Source organism: Haemaphysalis longicornis, unplaced genomic scaffold (assembly GCF_048455015.1).
Source record: "Haemaphysalis longicornis isolate Haplotype H1 unplaced genomic scaffold, Haemaphysalis longicornis Haplotype H1 scaffold_8, whole genome shotgun sequence".
NCBI lineage: Eukaryota > Metazoa > Arthropoda > Arachnida > Ixodida > Ixodidae > Haemaphysalis > Haemaphysalis longicornis.
The window spans coordinates 153,056,264-153,077,886 of record NW_027526445.1 but is presented as its reverse complement, the minus strand read 5'-3'; the positions used below and the strand labels follow the sequence as shown (position 1 = coordinate 153,077,886).

Below are 21,623 nucleotides of genomic sequence, written 5' to 3'. Positions count from 1 at the left end.
CCTTTTGTTCGAATGCTTACATGAGAAGCTGACGCCTAGCTCCGACTCTTCGCGCTCCGCACAGGACCGGCTTCGCAAGGAATGGGGTGGCGCCGGCAATGTTTCTCCCGTAGCGGTATCCAAAACTATACTTTAATTGACACCATGAGCTAGTGTATGCGATTTTAAGCCTATTATTATGATAAAAAGTTACCCACACGCCAATTCTGGTGCGGACAAGCATCAGACGTTGACCGAGCGCAAAGAAACAGCAGGGAGAGCGATCCTGAGTGAAGCAGACGACAAATGCAAGAATCCCTAAGCTTACGTCACGGAGGCGCGCTTCGCAGCGCCGCCTGTGTTCGCGCTCACCGCCAATATCAAGAAACTCTGGTGGCACAGAGCATTAGCGACAGGTGTCCTCGAAAGCATCTAGCCTCCTTAGGCTCATCCACCTCACTTCAGCTCAGGCCGCCAAGACCACCCCTTAAAAATGAAGTACTACGTCTTTTTCTTTCCCCAAGCGGATTAAAACCCATGGTCTCCAAATCTACACGTTCTGTTTGTGTGCGAGCAAACACACCCGTAAAGGCGGGTGGAACAGGCTATACACGTTTTAAGATCGGCTTTCGGTCGGTCCTTTAACTGTCCTTGAGTTCTATTCGCTGGATTTTTCAACTCATGGCGGTTGATATAGAATGCGTCAACAGGTAGCGCTGTCTAGATATTCAGGATATGTAAGTAAACTCGTCGAAGTCTTATTTGTGCTTGTGTTGTGCAACCAGTAGCAAGAGCCGCGAAATTCTTTATTCCAGCAGCTTTATAATACCACGTGGAATAGGCAGCAGGAGAAATACAAAACCATGGGCCGTTCGCAGTCGCTGCGACATCTACCATAACGACGTCACAGTGTCGTGCAATGTCTTGTTGCGCTGCTCTGTGGGCTTAAATTTGTAATTTAGACGTAATTAATGGTTATTATTGACTACTGTTGGTAAATAAAGCGGAAATGAAGACAAAGTACAAGTTTGGTTCATTACAAAGACTACTTTGTCCAGATAGCAGTGGTACCAATTTTATCGCAAAACGACAAACGAGTAATCGCAATGTCAAAGAAAATATACTAAGCAGTGGGGCTCACCAGCCCCTTTCCGGAGATTTTCTTATGACGTCACAGAAGCTTGTCTGTGCGGTTGGCGACCGCCAATCTAAGCCGCTTCCACCCCCAAGAAACATGACCGCGATCGTAATTGGGGCCTATAGTTCTGTCGACTTGAATGTTAACGTAACGTTCACACATTTGTAACTACGTTTTAGTTCTGGCCCGCAATAAGTCACTCTTTCCCATATTACGTCACTATGTAGCGAAATTTGAAAGGTAATTACAATTTTTGCGTTTTAACAGGGGAGTTGTTGTAGCTGGCCGTAATGTATGGCGCGTAACGCGTTAAAAATACGATGAAAAGGCCGAGAGCTCATGACCGCGTGCCTCGCGGCGACTGCCGAGCGTCCCCGGCTCGCGCAGGGGCTTTAGCAAAACAAAGAGGCGAAAAACTTGTGAAAACCCCGAGGAGCGCCCCACGTTGCATGCCTGGCAACCAACTATGCCACATCTGGCGCAAGTAACGCCGGGCATGCGTCGTGAACGTACGCGCCTCCGCTACGCCCCAGCTGTCTTCATGGCCTACCCCGCATGTAATGCTCGACATGAGGAACACGACGATATTGCTGCATATGACGATGACTACTACTATCACAGTGCAAGCGACGGCGGAACATGCAAATAAACAATTTAAAACTTGTACAAATGCGTGGTGAAGTGTCCTCCAGTGCTCACGTCAAAAGAAATCCTGCAGGCTCACTATAATTCATGCCTTGAGCGACTTAGTGCAAGCTTGGGTATAGTTTTTTTCGGTTACAAACACCTTTCGTCGCTGCAATAGAGCTGAGTGAGTTACCGAAGTCCGGTTCTTCCAAACTGAAAGAAGTTTTACGTTGTCTGCATGGTCCCTTTAAGTCACGTGGTCCACGTTAGCCAATCGGCGTAGAACACGAAGTGAGGGAAGAGAAAATTTAGAACGAACTTCAGCCGTAAAAACCCGAGCAGGCGAGAACACGGGGAACATGGCCAACTGCACTCAAAATTTCGACCTCTTGAAAACCCTATTTTCGTATAGTCTGCTTAAAAAGAAAGCAACATGCGAAATACAACAGCTGAAATACGCGCGTGGACGTCGCAGGCGGCCAGCAAAAATCGGCGATTTCGAAACCTAAACCGAGGAGAGCGCGGCCGTTGTAGTGACGTTGCAGCCGTCCAGCGCGCGGCCGCACGGTCACCAGCTCGGAAGAAAGTCTAGCACAAGCTCTACGCGCGCACGGCGCAGTGCATGGGTGAAGCGTGCGCAGCAGGGCTCGACCGGTTCTCCAGCTGCGTGGCTGGCCAGAGGAATAAGCCCCCGTCTGCTGGAACGTCACAGGCGCGTCATGGCTGTTTACGCGATTCCCCGGAAGGTGCAGCGTGGTCTGCGGCGGAGCTTTTTTAAACGCTTCTGACTGATTAACGAGGAGTTTCACGGGGGGATACCGCTCGTGTCCCAGCTGATTTGGGGGTACTTACTACGCATTAAAAATAAATTTGGTCGAGGAGAAGTTTGAGTGCAGTTGGCCATTAGGACTTATGTGGAAACATAAGCAACGTTATTAGACAATGCTGACAAACGACATCGGGGTCTCCCTAAGTTACCGCCATGTCTTTCCATCTTGACTCAGTTCCGCCTTCTCTCTCTTCTGGCCTTGCCATTGCTAGATTCCATTTCCTAGTGGGTACGAGCCAGGCGCTTCCTGTGTTCACCCGGCGCCATCTACTGGTTCGCGTAGAACACTCTTTTCTATAAACTGCTAAAATAACACTGGGGTAGAATCGCAGTTTTTGGAGCGAGGGCCCTGGGTTTGAGCCCCAGCAATGCACTTTTTTGTAGCGTGAGCTACACTGGCAGAGGTTGAGCAGTTTCGCGTGGCTCCTGGAGAGCGGTGCTGCGCATGCGCGAGGAGCACTGACGTCACACGGCGCACAGAATGTTGCTCGCTGCCCGGCGTCTCTCACACACCCCACGCGCCCAGCGTTTTCGCCCACCTCTGTTCCACACGTGGCGGCCCGGTCCACTTGATGATCATGCGAAGGGTGGCAGGGTGTGGAACCCATGGCTCGTGCGTCGCAGCAAAACCGGCGTGCGCCTGTGGAACCAGCTTAGCTCTGGAGCGATTGGTGACGGAGCAGCTTGATAAATATACGTGTCACATAATGCGTATGCCGTGTGTGTGTGTGTGTCACTGCAGCAGCAGTAAGCATGATAATCAAGCTAATCCTAGACAACCAAGAAAGCTAATAATAACCAGCTGAACCATAGCTCACGCAACGTATATCCTGGCACAGCCGAGCTTAACCACTGCTATTTTTATTTTCTGGAAGCCCGTGATGTTTTGATTGTAAAATGTGTTTGTGATTAATTCTACCCAGTAGTTGTAAATAATTGTAGTTTGGTGTTGTTTAGGTTAGTTTAGGAGTGGGGTACAGCATACGAACACGCTTAATAAACGCTCCGTATCGCACCTGATGTGCCGCGCTTGTACCTATCCCAGAACGGAATATCACCGTACACCAGTTACGCCTACAAGACGTACGTTGCGTGAGCTTTGCCACGACATATTTAATACCCCGGAATGTAAAATGGGATGGTAGATCTTGAGAAATACATTTGCATCGCGAAACCAGAGTTTGTATGCGGCCTCTGATCATGACCAGCTGTGGCTCCAGCAAGAGCCAAAAAGCAGCGTTTCCGCTGTAAGTTAGAACACATTGACTCACCTGCACATAATCAACGAGTCGGGCATAATCTAGGTTGTCCCTGTAGCTCTCGATCATCTCTATGGAGAACAGGCTTTTGGCGCTCTGCAGGCAACATACGATTGTTTTGAAGAGAAAGAGTAATGTAAGAATGAAGATCGTCTCAAAGAAAACACAAATGATATTCGTCATCATCATCATCATCATCATCATCATCATCATCATCATCATCATCATCGTCGTCGTCGTCGTCGTCATCATCATCATGTCTATGTCCACAGCAGGACGAAGAAACTGCAGTGGACATGGATATTTAGACGTACAATATCTTCTGTCCTGCGCTGACTGAGTGTATTCCTTACCGCCGGACTTGCCTATTTGTCCTGGCATCGTTGCAATCGTCATCTCTTACTATTCCCACCGTCCTGTAGCAACTCTTATCCTGGAGCCCACCGGCTGTTTTTTCGTCGCATTAATTGCCTTGATGATGAGGATGTTCCTCGGGGAATGGCACATACCAAGTCAGGGAATCGGCCAACTTCCCTGTCTTTTCGGTGTTCACCCTTTGTTCCATGGTGCGTTGGGCTGACATAAGCTTTCTTTGAAGGTGTTTAGTGAGGCTGCCAGTTTCTCCACAGAAGTCATTACCGGTCATACCCATTGGCTTAATACCATTTATTTTAGGAACAGAACTGCCCTGCTGTTAAATCTATCATTAACGACATTTGAAAATTACAACTCTTTTTTCTTAACAGGCCATCTATTTTCTTACCTTCCTTACCTTCCTTACTGAGAGTAAGAGCAGAAGCTTCCCCTTTCAAGCACGCACAAGACACCCGCCATTCATTTCATTCCACCTAGAGTTCATCTATACAGCTCCCGCAGGGAGCTACGAGTTGCGCGACCGTCCGCCATCTTGTTATCCGTATTGCTGCGGGAAAGCCACCCGTCGCGCGTGAAGGAGCCGTGCCGGCATGCTTCCTACGGCGGCCGACACGCGGTGGGGGCGCTTCGGTCGGCGGCGCCTTACGGCGGTTACGCTGGATTCCTGCAATGTAGCCTTCTAAACACTATGTGATTCAAACTTTTTCAAGGCCTTTATGACCACATATGCCTCAAATCTTGTCGGGAATGAGTTCGCAGATCAAATGGGCACTGCTGCCACATGTAGGAATACAATGAACATAACACCACCACCCTACACCGACCTCAAATGCCACGAATAAAACTCCTCCTAGAACGATGCACTACTGACTCACTCAACAGATACATGGAAGCTGCGCTAGCGGGATTACGGATAGGCCACACACACGCGACGCACTCCCACCTGGTCACTGGCGCTCCAGGACCCCTGTGCAGTAGGCGCGGAGCGGGCCTGTCCGTAATTCACATCCTCACTCAATGCACACCACTCGATACAACACGACGCAAGTACTTTCCAGAGCTGTACAGACGGCCCATTCCACTGCACCCATCTTTCATCATAGCCGACGATCCCACGTGTCCTGTTAATCGTATTTTTAAGTTTCTGAGACACAACAAATTTTTGGACCCCATTACATACCACACATAGTCTTACCTGGCCCTATAAACCAGTCATCCTCATTGCCTGTTAGCCCATGTCACGTTATTTTTGGGGGACAGGATTTAGTATGTAACGTATCACCAGTGCCGGTAAATAGCGATATTTTTGGGGCTATTTGTCCTTTGTCGTCCTTGCGCCATTTAAATAAATAAATAAATAAATAAATACATAAATAAATAAATAAATAAATCATTTCGAGGTGCCCTACTGTTCATTATTTCACCATGTTGGCCGTGTGAGCACCAGAATAATGCATAAAAACTGGCAAAAGCTATTGGGCATAAAAAAATTATTTCATTCTTTCCTTCCCTCAAACATGGCATAACGTTTCATTTGTAATACTCTGAGATGAGTGCTGAGCGCCAAAAAATAAAACAACTTTTATGTCTAGATCCACAATTAGAGGCCAGACCTTAACCTGTCACCCAATTTGCTCATTCTTAGTATACCTCTACTTGGCCAGAGCAGTGTGAGTAAACGTTGGTGTAACTGAAGCAGCTAACTGAAGAGCAAGTTTGCGAACATCCATGAGAGAAACTTAACCTTAAGCGCGAACTGACACAGGGACGAGAGAGGGAGACAAGACCAGCGCTGGTCTTGTTTCCCTTTGTCGTCCCTGTGTCAGTTTGCGCACAAGTTTCCCTCATGGATGAAGCAGCCAGATGGTAAGGGACAGGGACGTACCCAGAGGGGGCCCGGCCCCCCCCCCCCCCCCCCCGAAATTTTTTGGGCCATACCCCCCTTTCCCCCGCCACCTTTCATCGTCCCTCGCACACATTCTAAAGCGGCGCCATACAAATCCTGGGCTTGATAGCTATTTGAGGCGCTTTTTTTTTTCGGAATGAGCCAAATCCACCTAAGGGGAATTTGAGGGGGAAAAAACGAAAGTTTGGAACCGGACCTAAATGCAGTGCTGTCAAAACTATTAAATGACATGTTTCACATGTCAGCTAGGGGAAATCTATAGCGACAAGTAATTAATAATTATGCGGAGAATTTGAGCAATATTAAGATAAGTTCAGATTTGGCTCGTACTCATTTGAAACAGACAAGTTGCTGCGGCATCCTTATGAAAACTTTAGAATCTTCAGCTTTCATTAAAGGCTTTCTCTCTCTCTCTCTCGACTTTCAAGAACGGTACAATACAGTTTCAAGCAAAAAAGGCAATAAACATGCAACAGAGCTTAAAAAACAGCTCTTTTCGAATGGCTCCGTATGGCACTTTTTTGGACACGCCTGAAAACACTCATGAAGCTCTTCATTGCCTTGCCATAAATTTCCAAAACGCTTTACAGAAGCCTGCTCAAATTATCTTCCATGGCTTGCCATGGCTTGTAAGAGGCAGCTAATTTGTTAGGTACGTAAATGGGAAATATGGGAGTAATAACAATAATAATAACCAGATTTACCGCGTAAAGACGAGGGAGACGAGATAAAATGATAGTATCACACCTCTCAGTTTCATTTCGTTCACTTCCGCTTCCGTTCACGTTATCGTAGTCGTGTGTCGGCAGATAATTTGCCGATCTCCTCATTGCTGTCTGACCTCATGATAAGCCAGCTCTCAAAAGCAAAAAAAAAAATTGACGCAAAAGCGCACAAAACAGCCCGAAACGTCACACCAACGCAAAATCCCATTGGGCAAATGAATTTGGCCCATTTTGATCCATGCCACAGCAGGGTCTGGCTCATTTTCCACACGAAGTAAGATCTGCATACACGTTTGCAGGGAATTGTCTCAACTATTTATTTGCCACCTTTTTTAGGGGAAAGGTGCCGGGATTTTCTTGGCAGTGCAGTTTTATCTGACTTAGTTTTGGTTTGTGGATTAGGTTCATTTCGAAAAAAAAAAAAGATGAATCATTTGGTGGTCAACGTGGGATTAAAAAAAAAAAAAACAGGCGAGGTATGTTTGCTTCGTTTACGCGGAAGCCAGTACCGCTGTACACTGGCTTCGTGCTCTGCTACCGGCCTGCCACTTGCAATTCGCTGCACCCCCTTTACCCTGTTCGTCTGCAATTGGTGCTTCGGTTCTCTCAGACAGCAGTAACTTATCGCTTGTTTCGCCAGGGTGGCGGTTTCAGCGGCTCGGGTCCCATATGTTTTGGTGGGGAAGAAAATGTTTGTCTTTGAACATTCAACAAATCCCTCCATCCTAGCGCGCCGTGGTGTCGGCCGATACTATCGCCCATGCCTGGTGTTTGTGGCTCAACGAATTCCTTCCCTGAGCCGAACTCACAGCGCGTTTTTCACTAGTTTTCGTGGAAATGCTGCTTTTGTGTTTGTCGGTAAGAAGGGTAAGAAGTCTTCTTGCCGCAGAGAAACCCGCTGTAGGGTTTCTCTACGCAATGCCTTCCAACGTCCGGCTCGCGCACGTGTGCAGCGTCTGCCGAACAAGCCAAGGCGACACAAGGGCTTGGAACCGGATGGCGACGAGCGGAGTGGCGCGAGGGGATGCTTGACCCCACCGTCCGGCGCCTCTAACATTACGCCCGCTTAGGGAAAGCTACCATGGGAGTACAAAAGCCTTGTTCCACAGTCGGTGCGTCCGTCTAGACAAGAAGGATCGCTCAAAAAGAAAGCGCAACAACGTTACCAAGCCCGGCGACGGCAGGGTGACAAAGTGAAGGCCCGCATCGCAGTTGTACGGCGGCAAGAGACACCGGCGGCATTCCTTTGGACAACTAAAGGCAGTGACAGCGGCACTGTTTATTGACAGCCATTGTGGTTAATGGCTGCTATGCACAACGGCGGTGTAGTGATGCCAGCGCCGGTGGACCCCGTCGTGGCGATGACCCTCCTCCCTTCTCGCAGCTTTGCCGTGTCCCCCAAGCCGTCGGCGGAGTGGCAGCCCTTTGGGACGGCCCTGCCGGCGACCTTCTACGCGGCTTTTGGGAAGACTTGTTTCTCCCCGACGTTCTGGGGCGGCGGACAGGGGGGAGCGGGGGTCAAAATCCTAATTGGTACGTGTGTTGCTGTGTGGAGGCTGCTTCGCTTGCGACTGCATGCGCAATTTTGCTGAGCTTGTCCGGAGCTGCGGCCAAGAGCGGTCGCATGAGGACTTGGTCTCGTGGCACTTTCTTGGCGCTAGAGCCCCACGAATTTCTCGCCAACCGCGCGGCGGTTCGGCACCCGTTTTGGCCCCCGGGCCCCCATCAGGGATCATGCCGCGATACCCTTTTTGTGCGCTGCGGCACCTGTTAATTGTAATCCAGTTTTCATTATCATGTGTTATCTTATGTTCATGCTTCGTCGTCTTCTGTAAATAAGTGTAAATAGACTTTTTCTTCATCATCTACTTGCCTCGTCTCATCATCGGGTCCTTCACGACGACACCACCCACCTCAACAACGAACCAAACTTTACTGGCGGGTTTACGGACCCCGAGCTGCATTCCTATGAACAAACCTCGAGAATACCGGGCTTCAGCGGGGAAGGGCACGGAGTCTAAGTGGCCAATGGTCAACATGAGAGAGACGGGGTGCCGCGGGTGAACGGTGAAAATGAACCGGGCCGGACATCTCGACGGACCCCAACCAGACTTTGGGCCGAGAGAAATTTCGGCTTGAAAATTGGACTGCGAACTGTGTCTTTGTATTAGAGAGGTTATGAAACCCCGGGTACATATGATAGCTTAGTCTCGCGATGTCGGAATATTATCAAGGTGTCGGCAGAGAGCAACGAGTTTACTTCACCAACAGGCCGAACAAGAGGACAGAGGAGCTCATTGCCGCCTTGCTGGACAAGCCACGCAGCGACGTCGAGGAAGCGACAAGGCGCATCCCTGAATATAACAAGGTTCTTTACAAAACTGCCAGAGGTAAGCGCTGACGCGCTCGCGCTCGCCACCGTTTTTTTATCTACATTTCCTGCAGTCCAGTGCGTCTCGATACTGCAATTTCCGAGGCCTGAATCATTGGTGCTTTGAATGGCAGACCGTTAAACGTCGAATTCGGAGGCTGTTCAGGGTAATAACACACGGAATTAGGCGTATGACATCTCCGATTTACCTATAGCATTTTGTTTCCTTCCTTCATAACTAGTAGCTACAGGTTTTGTTTGGAGAAAAATATGGAAGCGCAAGAGGGTTGCCACGGAGATCTGAACTCTCGAGTGCCTATGCACTTCCGTTTCTGCCGACTTCGATTGCGTATAACGTGTGGGATGCTCCGGAAATGTATAGTTAATGTGCAGTTCACGTATTTATTCCCGTAAATATTGTAATTACTGCCGTTCTTTTTTTTTAAATTTTGCAAACTTCGCGTAGGGATCTTTAACATGCGCAGAAATCTCGAACATACGAGTGTTTTTGCTTTTCGCCTCCATCACAAGGGCGGATACAGTTAATTTCATTTCTCTATGCAGGTTTACGCGCATTTATCGTGTTTGTACTAGTAACGGCGGATACCCTCGCCCTCTCCCCTAATTTGCATAGAAAAGTTACCTTGGGTTGGGCCCCCCCCCCCCCGAAAAAAAATCCTGGGTACGTGCCTGGTAAGGGAACTGGTTTCCTATAGTAACCTTCACCGGCTTTAGCGTGGCAAAGCTTTCGAACCATAGGACAAATCAGATCACATACCACGCAGTAATACCTTAAAGCGGTCAACGAGGATGCTTAAATAGTAATGCTTTAGGAGGGAAAATATTGGGAAATAGCCGAAACACACTAAAGGGCCATGATGTTATCTGGGGCGAAATTCTCGGTTTCGCCCATTTCACGACAGTTTCGAAGCGTCCGTTTCGACCAAACCCCAATTGGCTTAGAGCAGATGACCGGACGTGACGTACCACAAGGAAAGCATGTGATTGGACAGAGGCCTCACAAGTGCAACTACGTCACGACTGAAATGGACGTTAAGCGGACATTTTGGAAACGTAGAAACCTCAAAATCTCGCTCCTGGTTCGCTACGCTAACTCAGAGCTCACTAAAACCACACTGAACACTCCCTGAGTGGAAAGCGTTCGCCGTGTCGACTGTTTACACGAGGAATACGTCTCTTGAACGCCACATTCGCACCGTGCACCAGTAACTAGAAGCTGAGGTTATGATCTACCCGTTGGGCGTCGCTCATCGCTCTTACGTTCTTGCTGAGAAATTGAATGGCCACGGCGCCTACGGCGAGCAGCCCGTTGATGACGATCAGCAGGGTGAGGCCGTTGAGGTACCACCGCAGCAGGCAGACGTTCTCCCGTAGCGCGCCGACGAAACCCGTGAAGCTGATGACGAGAAGCACTCCAGAAACGATCAGGGCCGTGATCTCCAAGTTCACCATGAAGCTGAGAAGCAGCGACCGGTCGCGGAAGGAGATCTCGCCGAACCGGTCCACCATGGTCACCACCTGGTGATAAAGAAAGAGGTAGACCCGTTGGCGGATCTTCCAACGCGCGTGAGCATCTCAGCCCTCCCTCTCTCGAAGTGGAAGGCTCCGCCAGATGCGTACGCCTTGTGTAGGCCTTTGACGGCGTTTCTCGCACTTCCTTCGCCCACCGTGACAACCGGGCTTTGCGTAATAACCGTCTAAGCGGACATCCCTATGTGACCGCTTTAGCAGCGGCGTGGGTGGCATGTCGGTCCTTTTGTTGTCCGCCAGTATTCGAATTTCGTCGCCGTCATTCATATACCCCCCACCCTTTAGCCGCCTACGCGGCCCTGCACTCGCAGCGCGCCCCATTTTACAGCGCGTATACAGGGTGGTGCGACGATAATTGGAACACTTAAACATTTTTTTTCCTGAGTGAACCGGAGCTCTGTTGGCGCTCTCACTCAACATAAAGGTTGCATTTTGTGGTATATTTTGTTTGACACCGGGAACAACGACGGTACTTACCTGCTTATTCTGAAAATAAAAACTATTTTCGCCAATGGGAAAATGGCGGCTGATTTGGACGTGCGAGCAAGCGCAAGTTGATCTTGGAACGACGGCGCCACCTGGGGTATTCAGAGAGAAACGCACGTTTGGGATTCACGGTAGGAACATAGAGTTTCTCAATAGCTCGCCTAGAGTGTAATCTGGCGCTAGCGTCAACGGGATTCGGCGAAAGCGCTCTAAGCCTCCATGGGTGCTGCCATACCGTGTAGTTCGGCCGGAAGTTCAGCATGGCATGGCCGGCGACGACTTTGCGGCTATAGAAATTGAGTTTTTGTTAAAAAAATTGCTGCCAAAAGTGCCGCCGTTAACAAATTTTACTTTGTATAAGATACTGTGTCAGAGGGCTTATGCTGCAACACAAATTTGGGGGTTTCTAAGAAAGAAAAAAAGCTGTCATACCTTTGGCTCACGCCGCCAGATATATATACAGCGGGCCGTCACGGATATATTTTTAAATTATTACATTCTCCAAATTGGGTGAGGTTTTCTTTGTTTTTCTGTAACATTTAGCTGAAAGAAATTATTTATATTGTCGTAAGCTGTGTTCTTGCTTCCTATCAATACAGTATTATTATCGTATGCTACGCACTTTGGCAGGCGAAGCAGATGTAATATAGAGATGCAAGAATGATGGAATCGCGTTTTATTTATTTGTTTTGTCCAAGCAGATATAAATAGACCTAGAGGCGAAGCCTATTACCGCAAGTAAGTCTTAAAGAACGCGCGCAAAGCATTGTTAATTGCATGAATGCTTTAGATGGCAAATAAATACTAGCTTGTCGGGTCGCCATGTATGTTGCCTCACTGCGCCTGCCCAATGCAGTGCATGCTTCAAGGGGTAAGTACAGGCAGCGACGGCGACGAGCGAAGCGAAAATCGTAACTGAATGGGCACAGAAAACGGATATGTGGGATAGCGCAGCTTATTCAGTAGCTATAGTGTGGGCGACAGCGGCAAGCGGTATAAATTTAAACACAGGTCGCCGGGGCCCTCGCTCGCTTTTTGCCGGCCAGAAGCAGCCCACAAGCGATCGGCAGCGACGATACAGTGAACTGTAGCGACGACGACGGGAACATTGGCGGCAGTGCATTAATTTTTTTCGCTTGTGGCTGTCGCCCAGTACACTCTGTTGTTGTACCTTTTGAATTACGTTTTCCGCGTCGCTTTTCGCCGTCGCTGTATACGTTGTCACCCCTTACTCTTAAGAAAGTCCCCGCTAACGCGAGCACATGCTTCAAGTGCTAATCACGCTGTTATAGACATATTTGTAATAGCCACAATTGAATGCCAGAAAGTTGCATGCCGGAAACGGGAAAGCATACTGAAAACAGAACTAATAAACCCTTCCGAGCCCAGAAGCCTAATCCATAGCCCTTTGCACTAGCCACTTGCCGCCAGTCTGATTCTCACAGTACCCATAATTCCCATGGCGGCGTGCGATCGCAGCGACCTTAAGCTCGAAATTAAATATGTTTACTCTCTCTCTCTCTCTCTCTGTCTTTTCAGAAACTCTGTGGGTAGGAAGGAGCCAAATGGTGCAGCAGACGATCAGAAAATGTGAAAGCGGGTTTTCTGATCGTCTGCTAGCTCATTTGGCTTCTTCCTAGGTGCATTTTCTGATCGTTTGGTGCACCATTTGGCTTCTTCCTACCGTTGATCCCAAACGTGCGTTTAGCTCTGAATACCCCAGGTGGCGCCGTCGTTTCAAGATCAACTTGCGCTGGCTCGCACGTCGAAATCATCCGCCATTTCCCCATAGGCGCAAATCGTTTTTATTTTCAGTATAAGCAGGTAAGTACCGTCATTGTTCCCGTTGTCAAACAAAATGCAACCTTCGTGTGGAGTTTGAGCGGGAACGGAGTGGCGGTTCGCTCAGGAAAAAAAATTTAGTGTTCCAATTACCGTCGCACCCCCCTGTGCAAGCGGCGACGGGGCGGGTTGAGACGCCGTACGATTCGCGCGTTCGCCACCGCTTCGACTTGACGGAACAGTTAGCACCGAGGTCGGCAGCGACGCGAACGAACCGCCGCCGCAGCCAATGCTCAGCTGACGTCACCCATTCCGCACGTGCTCTTTCCTTCTCTGTTGAATTTCTGCCACGTACCGCACCTGTTCCTCACTGAACAATAGTTATTTAGCGAGGCTGCTGGAACAATACAATGTATAGCCAGAGTTGAACCAGAGCGCGAAGTACCATGGACAATTAAGTGAACGGCTCACAGGAGCACTGATACCTCATCCTGAGTTCTAGGTGTTTGTTACACTTGCAGTGATCCGTCACATTCGCAACAAAACAAGGCCAAGGAGCGCCAACAACTAAGACGCTGATGTAAGCAACTGTGCGAACGGAGGTAAATTTAAGCGAAGCAAATGGGGTAAATAGTCAGTTAAAAAAAATTGTTTTAAAAGTATAGCAAATAGTCAATAGTATAACGATATTAACGGTTGTGAAGCAGGAAGTCATGTTCTCAAACGATCGCTGCGCAGTGGTGAATGCCAACTTCTGTTGTAATGCAGCACCCATGAAGGTACTACATTCGTTACAAATATCGTGCCATAATGAAAACGAACGAAATATTGAGTGAATATTTCATTCTGGTTTTGGAATTGTAAAGTGAGCGTCCGCCGGCCGGTTGGTATAAATTAAAGGCTGCGTCTGATCTCACGGCAGCCGTGAGAATTACCTCCGGGAAATTATCACGGCAGTTTCCATAAAAGCTGGCTCGCCTAAAATTTGCTGAACAATATTACGTCCCAATTCCTAAGATAACATTACCTCACCGAACCTAGCGTAACCGAACCGAATGCGTCATAAACTACCAAAATCCAACCCAACTGCAACAAACCTAATCTAACTCAGCCGAACGACACATTGATTGAAAATATCTTTATTCAAAAGAAAAGAAAAAAGAGGGAGGAAAGAAGGTGGCTATCCCAATTCCGGGATTCCACTGGCCTCCATCGCCGCTATGGCTCTCTCTACCAGCCATCGCTGGCAGGCAGGGTCATCGCTGCGCAGGGTGGCCTCCCACTGCTCCCTTGACGTGTTTGTGAGTGGGTGTACTGTTGGTATGTACTGGCATGCCCACACTGTGTGGTACGCGTCCGCCCTCTCCCGGCAGTGCGGGCAAAAAGGTGAATATAACGTGGGGTACCAGCAGTGTAATCTAGCCAGTGTGGGTAATGTGTCTGTCTGCAATCTCCTGAGAATGTGCTCTTCTTCATTACTGAGGCTTTTGTCCGGTGGTGGAAATGTTCTTCTGTTCAGTCTCAATATGCTCAAATATTCGCTGAAGGTAACGCTCACCATGTCTAAGGACGGGGCTTGGTACAAGGGGGCCGGGATAAGAAGACCTCGGGCTGTGGCATCTGCGGCCTCATTCCCCTTGTGCCCCGTGTGTCCTGGCGTCCATATGATGAGCACATTTTCCGGTGGGCGTTTACGAAGAATTTGGTGGGTGATTTTGAAGACATTGCCCTGTATAAAGTTTCTGCAGGCCTCTTGCGAGTCAGTTAAAATTATTGCCCTGGGGTTGTAAGCGATAGCTAGGGCGATGGCTGCTTCTTCCCCCTGGGCGGCGATTTTTGTCTTTACGGTAGCCGAATTTACAACTCTTCCATCCGGCGTCGTAACTGCTGCTACCATCTTGTCCTTTTGAGGTCCGGCGGCGTCCACGTATAAAGTGTTCTGGTTGCTGTCCCATAGTCGCCCCGGGTACTCGGCCCTGGCTCTCCTTCTCTCGGCGTTATGTATGGGATGCATATTCCTAGGTATTCGACTAATGGTAATTTTGGCTCTCATGTCTGGAGCAAGATCTTCTAGCGGCTCTGGATTCCCGCCGGGCGTGGTGATACGTAAATGCTCCAATTGCCACTTTCCATTTGATATTTGGTTTAACCGCTTAATTTGGGCTATCTTCTGAGCTTCCCACAGTTCCTCCACCGTGTTATGAACCCCGAGCTCTAGAAGTCTGATGGTAGATGTCGAGTTTGGAATCCCCAGGGCTGTCTTGTATGCTTTTCTAATTTGAATGTTTAGTTTTTCTACCTCGCCCTTGGTGAGTCGGAGGTACGCCGTCCCGTAGATGATACGCGATAAAATAAAAGCTTGTACTAGCCGTGTAGCCTCCCGTTCACCAAGTCCATGGCGTTTATTCCTAATTCTTCTTATCATCCTGAGGACTTGTTCTGTTGCTGCCCCGAGTTTTTTTAGTGTAGCCCCATTTCCCATGCCTTGTGGAATGTGTTGTCCCAGTATTTTGATACAGTTGGGTCGAGGGACCAGCTCGCCATTGATGTGAACTTCTATGTTATCGCTCGGTCCTGTTCTGGGGTTCTTCAATATCAGTAGATCAGACTTCTCCGGAGCGCATTGCAGACCCCTGCTTTTAGCATAGGCATCAACTACATCGGCGGCCCTCTGCAAGCTCTCCTCCACTTCTGCGTCGCTCCCTGTTCTGCACCATACCGTGATATCGTCTGCATATATCGCGTGACGAATCCCGGGAATGCTGTCCAGTGCAGTGGGGAGGTTTCTCATCGCCAAGTTGAAGAGAAGGGGCGAGAGAACCGCTCCTTGCAGAGTACCCCTGGAACCAAGAGTTATCGGCTCCGATTTGATGTTCCCCAGGGATATAGTAGCTTGTCGCGTTGTGAGAAAGCTTCTGATGTACCGGTAAGTCTTCTGCCCGCATCCAATGTCCGTTAATCCCTTGAGTATACTGCTGTGAAGCACATTATCAAACGCTCCCATTAAGTCGAGAGCTAGGATGCACCTAGTCTGGGCCCTGGTTGGCTTCTCCAGAAGATCCTTGTACAACCATAGCAGTATGTCTTGGGTGGACATGTGTGGTCGAAATCCGAATTGTGTGTTTGGCAATAGCGAGTTCTTCTCAATAAATTTAGTGAGCCTCGTGTTTATTACTCTTTCGAATACCTTCCCTAGACACGAGGTAAGCGAGATTGGTCTCAGGTTTTCTAGTTTTAGTGCCTTGTTGGTTTTCGGGATAAATCTGATTTCAGCTTTCTTCCAGCCTGGTGGTGTGATTCCGCGATCCCAATGTTCCAGATTAAAGTGTTCCACGAGTTGGGCGATCGTGTCGTCGTCCAGGTTGAATAGTTGTCGAGCTGTAATAGAGTCTGGTCCAGGAGCTGCTGTTTTTTTCATGAGTGTTAGTTCCGCTCTAAATTCTTCAGTGGTTATCGGTCTGTCTAGTTCCTCGTTCGGTTCACCTGCGTATTCGGGCTGATCTTCTGGGGGATCGGTACAGAGGTATTTGTCTGCTAAGCGCTTTATAACCTCTTCATCTGACCCTTCTGTTAGATGTATAAGTTTGTTTAGGCGTTCTTGCGAGGCCGCCCTCGTCCCGTTCGGGTCTATCAAGGCCCTTAACAGTTTCCAAGTTTTTGACACGCTTAATTTTCCTCGAATTTGATCGCACAGTGCATTCCAGTTTTGTTTTGTTAGGCTGATGGCGTAGCTCTCCGCTTCTCGATTGAGCGCTTCTATTCTCCTCTTCAACTTCTTATTATGTTTCTGACGTTTCCACCGCCTTGTGAGGGCTCTTCTAGCATCCCATATGTGCAGGAGACGGGAATCTACAGACGGGGTATCCTCCGTAGTATTCACGATTTTAGTGTATGACGTGATCTCTTCAACTACATTTCTCGTCCATTCCTCGATGCTTCGTATAGAGATCGCCTTAGTAACTCTACTTTCTCTCCATTTGTCCCATTCAGTAATTCTGGCTTCTTCAATTTTTCTTTTGCATCTAATACTATCGAATTCGGTCATCAAGATATAGTGATCGCTGCCTAGATGTTGGTCCAGGTTTTTCCAGTTTGGGCTTCTGACGTTTCTTACCATTGTTAGGTCTGGGCATGTATCTCTACTTACACTATTGCCCATCCTGGTGGGAAATTCAATGTCTGTCAGGAGAGTCAGGCCCTCCTGGTTGATTGCCTCTTCCAATTTCCTCCCTTTGGGGGTAGTACTAGGGTATCCCCATGAGGGATGCGGGGCGTTGAAGTCGCCCCCTATAATGACCGGTTCCCTCTTAGCTCGCCCCAAGAAGCCTCTGATGAGTTGAGCCAGTTTCGGATTACGGTCTTTAGAAGGGCTGTACACGTTAAGGATGTGTATTCCGGCTGCACCTCTCTTGATTGGAAGGATGGTCACATGACAATGTGAGGTGTCCACGTCCAATGGGTCTTGTAAAATGGCCGTGTAGTGTTTGTGTACTAGTGTGGCCGTGTACTGGTCTTGTTGGTACGTTATGTAATCCTTTAACTTGATAGGCGTCACATAGAGTTCTTGTAGGAGAATGGCTGCCGGGGGTCTGTCTTGTTGAGAGATAAAGAGGCTTAGGGCAGATTGTTTACGCCCGTAGCCCCGGCAGTTCCACTGCCATACGCTTAACTTAGAGGGGTGTGGCATATGGAGTCTGTATCAGAATACCAGTCTCCTGGCATAGATCTTGGCTCCTTGCGTCTTTTTGTCCTCTCCTGCATTTCTCTGCGTGTCGCGGTGATGGCCGTTTGGATGTATCTTCTGTTTCCTGCAATTTGTTCTCCCATTTCTGTGAATTTTTCCTGTGCCTTCTGGAGCTGAGCTTGTGTTTGCTCTCGGAAGGCTCGAAACTCTTGTATTATTTGCTGGTAGATGTCTCCCAGAAAAGGTGGCGGGTGTGGTTGAACTTGCCCATGTTGCTGCGGCTGCGCTTGCAGGGGGGAAGAGTTCGTGTTGGTCTCAATCATACCGTGCTGCTGAGTGTTCTTTGTGAGTTCCTCAATGCGTGCTTCCATGACTGCTAAGCGTGCCTTAAGAGTATGGTTCTCTTTTCGGAGTGCCTGCAACTCGCCATTTTGTTGAGTGTGTTGTGCGTGTGTGGGAAGGGGAGGCCAATCTGCACAGCTCACCTTACTCGAAGTCTTTTCCACCCCTGGCAGCAGGCGGCCCGAGGACGTCTGCTTCGTTGCGCTGGTTTGCCTGGCCGGAGGGTGGCTCGATGGTTTGTCGCTCCAGGCGTGACCTTCCCGGTTGGAGCTTGTGTTCCTTGCTTTCCGTGCGGATTGCCGGCGGCGGGATGTAGAGCGGCCACGTGATGATGAGCGTCCGCGCGTCGTTGACGTCGATGTGGAAGTCCTCAACCGCACCTGTTGCCTTCCCCTCGATTGGCTTCTTCCTTCGCCATTCTTTTCGCTCTTGTGTTCCCCGTCCGCAATCTTCGATGGCTTGTCTGGGCGGAAGAATTTGAGTGGGCATTCCTTTGCGTAGGTTTGATGGGGCCCCTTGCATAGCGCACATACGGGAGTACATGGGTGTTCCTCCGTGGGATTGGGCCGCCCACAAATGACGCAGGCATAACCTTTTGGTTTTGGGCATACATCTGCCCTGTGCCCCGGTTCCCCACAATTGAGGCACTCAGGGCGGGTTTTCCTGTAGATGTAGCATCTCTTTTCTAGCACATTCGTATGTCACTGTGTACGGGACCTTGTTCCCGGCGAAGACGATCATGGCGGAATTAGTTTTTCCCAGTCTCCTGGCGCCTAAGATGTGGAATCCCGGAGCTTGAATTTCTCTTTCAATCTCGCCGTTGCAAGCCTCGGGACTGACGCCGTGGATAATTCCCCTGCACACGTCGGTCGGTAGCGTGGGGTATGCGGCGACTTGTACCTCCTTTCCAGCTAGGCGGATGAGTTGTATTTTCGAGAGTTCGGCTGCGTCCTCTTCGTTACAGGTACATGCGATGATTATATTCTGTTGTTCATGTATTCTTATTAGTGGCCCTTCACGTAGTGGTGCGCTTAGGGCTTCCCTAATGCTTCTCACGATTTCCCTTTCAGAGCTTCTGAGGCTTATCGTGGTCTTTGGCTTGATGACAATCTTGTACGCAAAGTTGCGCAGACTGGGCATTCTAGGAGATTTCGGTTTTTCACCCACCTGTGTTTGCACGGGTTCCGTTTGTTTCTTCGATTGGCATGACTTGAGTGCGGCTTGTCGTCGGCGGAGCTGTGTGCTCCATTCCGGGTCTTCCTCGGCGGCGCCATGGTTTTGTGTCGGCGGGCGCTGCTGTGTGGCGTCCACGTAGCTGTATTCCATCGCCGCCGGGTCGTATCCCCTTGTCAGGGCAATTCCAGAAGGTTCCATCTTGTTCTGGGGCAATCCGAACGTCAGTGGTGGGGTTAGGCCTGGCACTACGCCCGACTGACCCGCCGAACTGGCGTCGCTGTGAGACGCCGAACTGGCGTCGCTGTGGTCGTGCTAGGCCCATATAGGCCCAGCTCTACCGCGAAACGTTCAGAGCCCTATATCGCAAAAAGTTGGGCACTCACCAGGATAAAAATTATACCCAGCGATTCCTGGCACTTTAAAATGTCCGCTACAGCACTTTTCACGGTGATGCAGGCATTCTTTCGGTGATGAGACTTGCAAAGGCGCGGTGCTCACACGAGGTGTGGCCGAACGCTTCCGCGCTTGCCCCGAACGACACAGAACACAACCTATATTAAAGGCTGCGTCTAATCTCACGGCAGCCGTGAGAATTACCTCACGGCAGTTTCCATAAAAGCTGGCTGGCCTAAAATTTGCTGAATAATATGACGTCCCAACGTAACGTAACATAACCTCACCGAACCTAGCGTAACCTAACCGAACGCGTCATAACCTACACAAATCCAGACTAACTGCAACAAACATAATCTAACCCAGCCCAAGGACACAGAAGACAACCTATATTAAACGTAATTCAACTCAATGTGGAAGTCCTGTGCGTCGATCTCTTGATATAGTAAAAACCAAAGTAAAAATGTATTAAGAAAATTACGATGATCGAAAAATTCTGAAAGCTAAAAAAAAAAAAAAAAAAAAAACGTGGCAAGGGGGGACTCGAATCTGAGCCTTCTCGTTTAAAACCAAGTACGATACCACAGCGCTACAGGGACTTTTCTTTTCTTTATTGCCGGTCATTTATAAATAAACACTCACGGTACAGACAAGAAAAGGTACCAACAACGAAACCTGGTACAAAACATACCATGCATAAGGCGGCCAACCGTAACTCCGGCTTGGCCTTGTCCTTGTTTTCACAACTGCGTGTACTAACAGTCGTACACAACCCTTACTCTCACATTTTCTTTCTGAGCCTGGTTTGGTCTCACACACCGCAAACACTCTTTAGGTTGGCCCAACAACGCTGCCGAACCTTTAGTTGGTATTTAATATTTGTGGGCTTTAATTACGCTTAATTCACTCATAAGCGACAAAACCTCATCATCATATTCTTGTTTGGCGTACACTTCCTTCAGTTTGCTAACATTTTCTGCAAAGTAAGCATCCACTGGCCTGGCATTCTCATCACTGTTTCTGACAGCCATTCTGCTACGCCATATAGCATGTAGGCCGAGGAGGAAGAATACATTGTAAGGAGCCTCATCGCATTCTACTTCAAGAAAACGTATGCCTTTCGGTGTCAGCGGAAGGTCCTTTTTTAGAGTCCTCTGGAGGACGTCCCAGAAGAAGACGGCGTCCCAGCAATCGACAAAAACATGTTCACGCTTTCTGGCTTTTTACACAGTCGACAATCTTTGCCCCAAGGCAAAAACAACCCCCTTTCGTCAAGCCACGTTAGGACTGGTAAGGTCTCAGTGTCCAATTTAAAAAAGAATGTTTTTACTCCTGCGGGTATGATCATTTTCTTAACGCGTTTGAGCACGTCATGCTTATGACCTCCGAGGTATTTCATTCTATACACTGGTTCGGGACACAGGAGTTCTACCACATCACAGGATAACCGTTTACGCGTAACGTTTGACAAGTACTCAATTGAAAATCGCTCGCTTAAAAACCTGAAGGACATTACCACCTCGCGCAAAAAACCACTCACTGCGTATCTCTTCATATCTGTCGTAGTTACTATAAAATTTGGCGTCGCAGAACACAATCTGATCTGCATGTACGTTCGAAGAAATGGGTTTGTCTCGACGCACAAATATAAAAATCTCGCCACCAGTTGTCTAACAAACAGGTTCGACAACCCCAGCCCGCCCCCTTTTAACCCGCGAAACAAGTTGCTGCGTTTCGTTCGCTCGAAGCATGATTGCCACACGAACATGGCAAGCAGCCTATGAAACTTTTGGATGGTAGCCCGTGTACAATACAGCGCTTGCATGACATACCATAACTTTGCTATCAGAAACGTGTTGCAAATTGTCGCTCGGGCGAAGATCGATGCATGCCGGCCGGTCCACACTTCTGCTTGCGCATTCATTTCACGCGCGCTCCCATGCCATTAAAGCGTGTTCTCGCGGTACCTATCGAGCGGTACTCCCAGATACTTAGTGGGC

General features: G+C 48.9%; 1 protein-coding gene across 1 annotated transcript in view; it reads right to left on the bottom strand.

The window, feature by feature from the left end:
* Positions 1-21,623, bottom strand: part of LOC144148531 (tetraspanin-33-like) — a 44,396-nt gene that overhangs the window by 20,748 nt on the left and 2,025 nt on the right. The window contains exons 2-3 of the mRNA XM_077680055.1: positions 10,491-10,748; positions 3,845-3,928 (exon numbers count right to left, since the gene is read on the bottom strand). Coding sequence (XP_077536181.1) covers positions 3,845-3,928; positions 10,491-10,748 — 342 coding nt within the window. The remainder of the gene's footprint in view (positions 1-3,844; positions 3,929-10,490; positions 10,749-21,623) is intronic.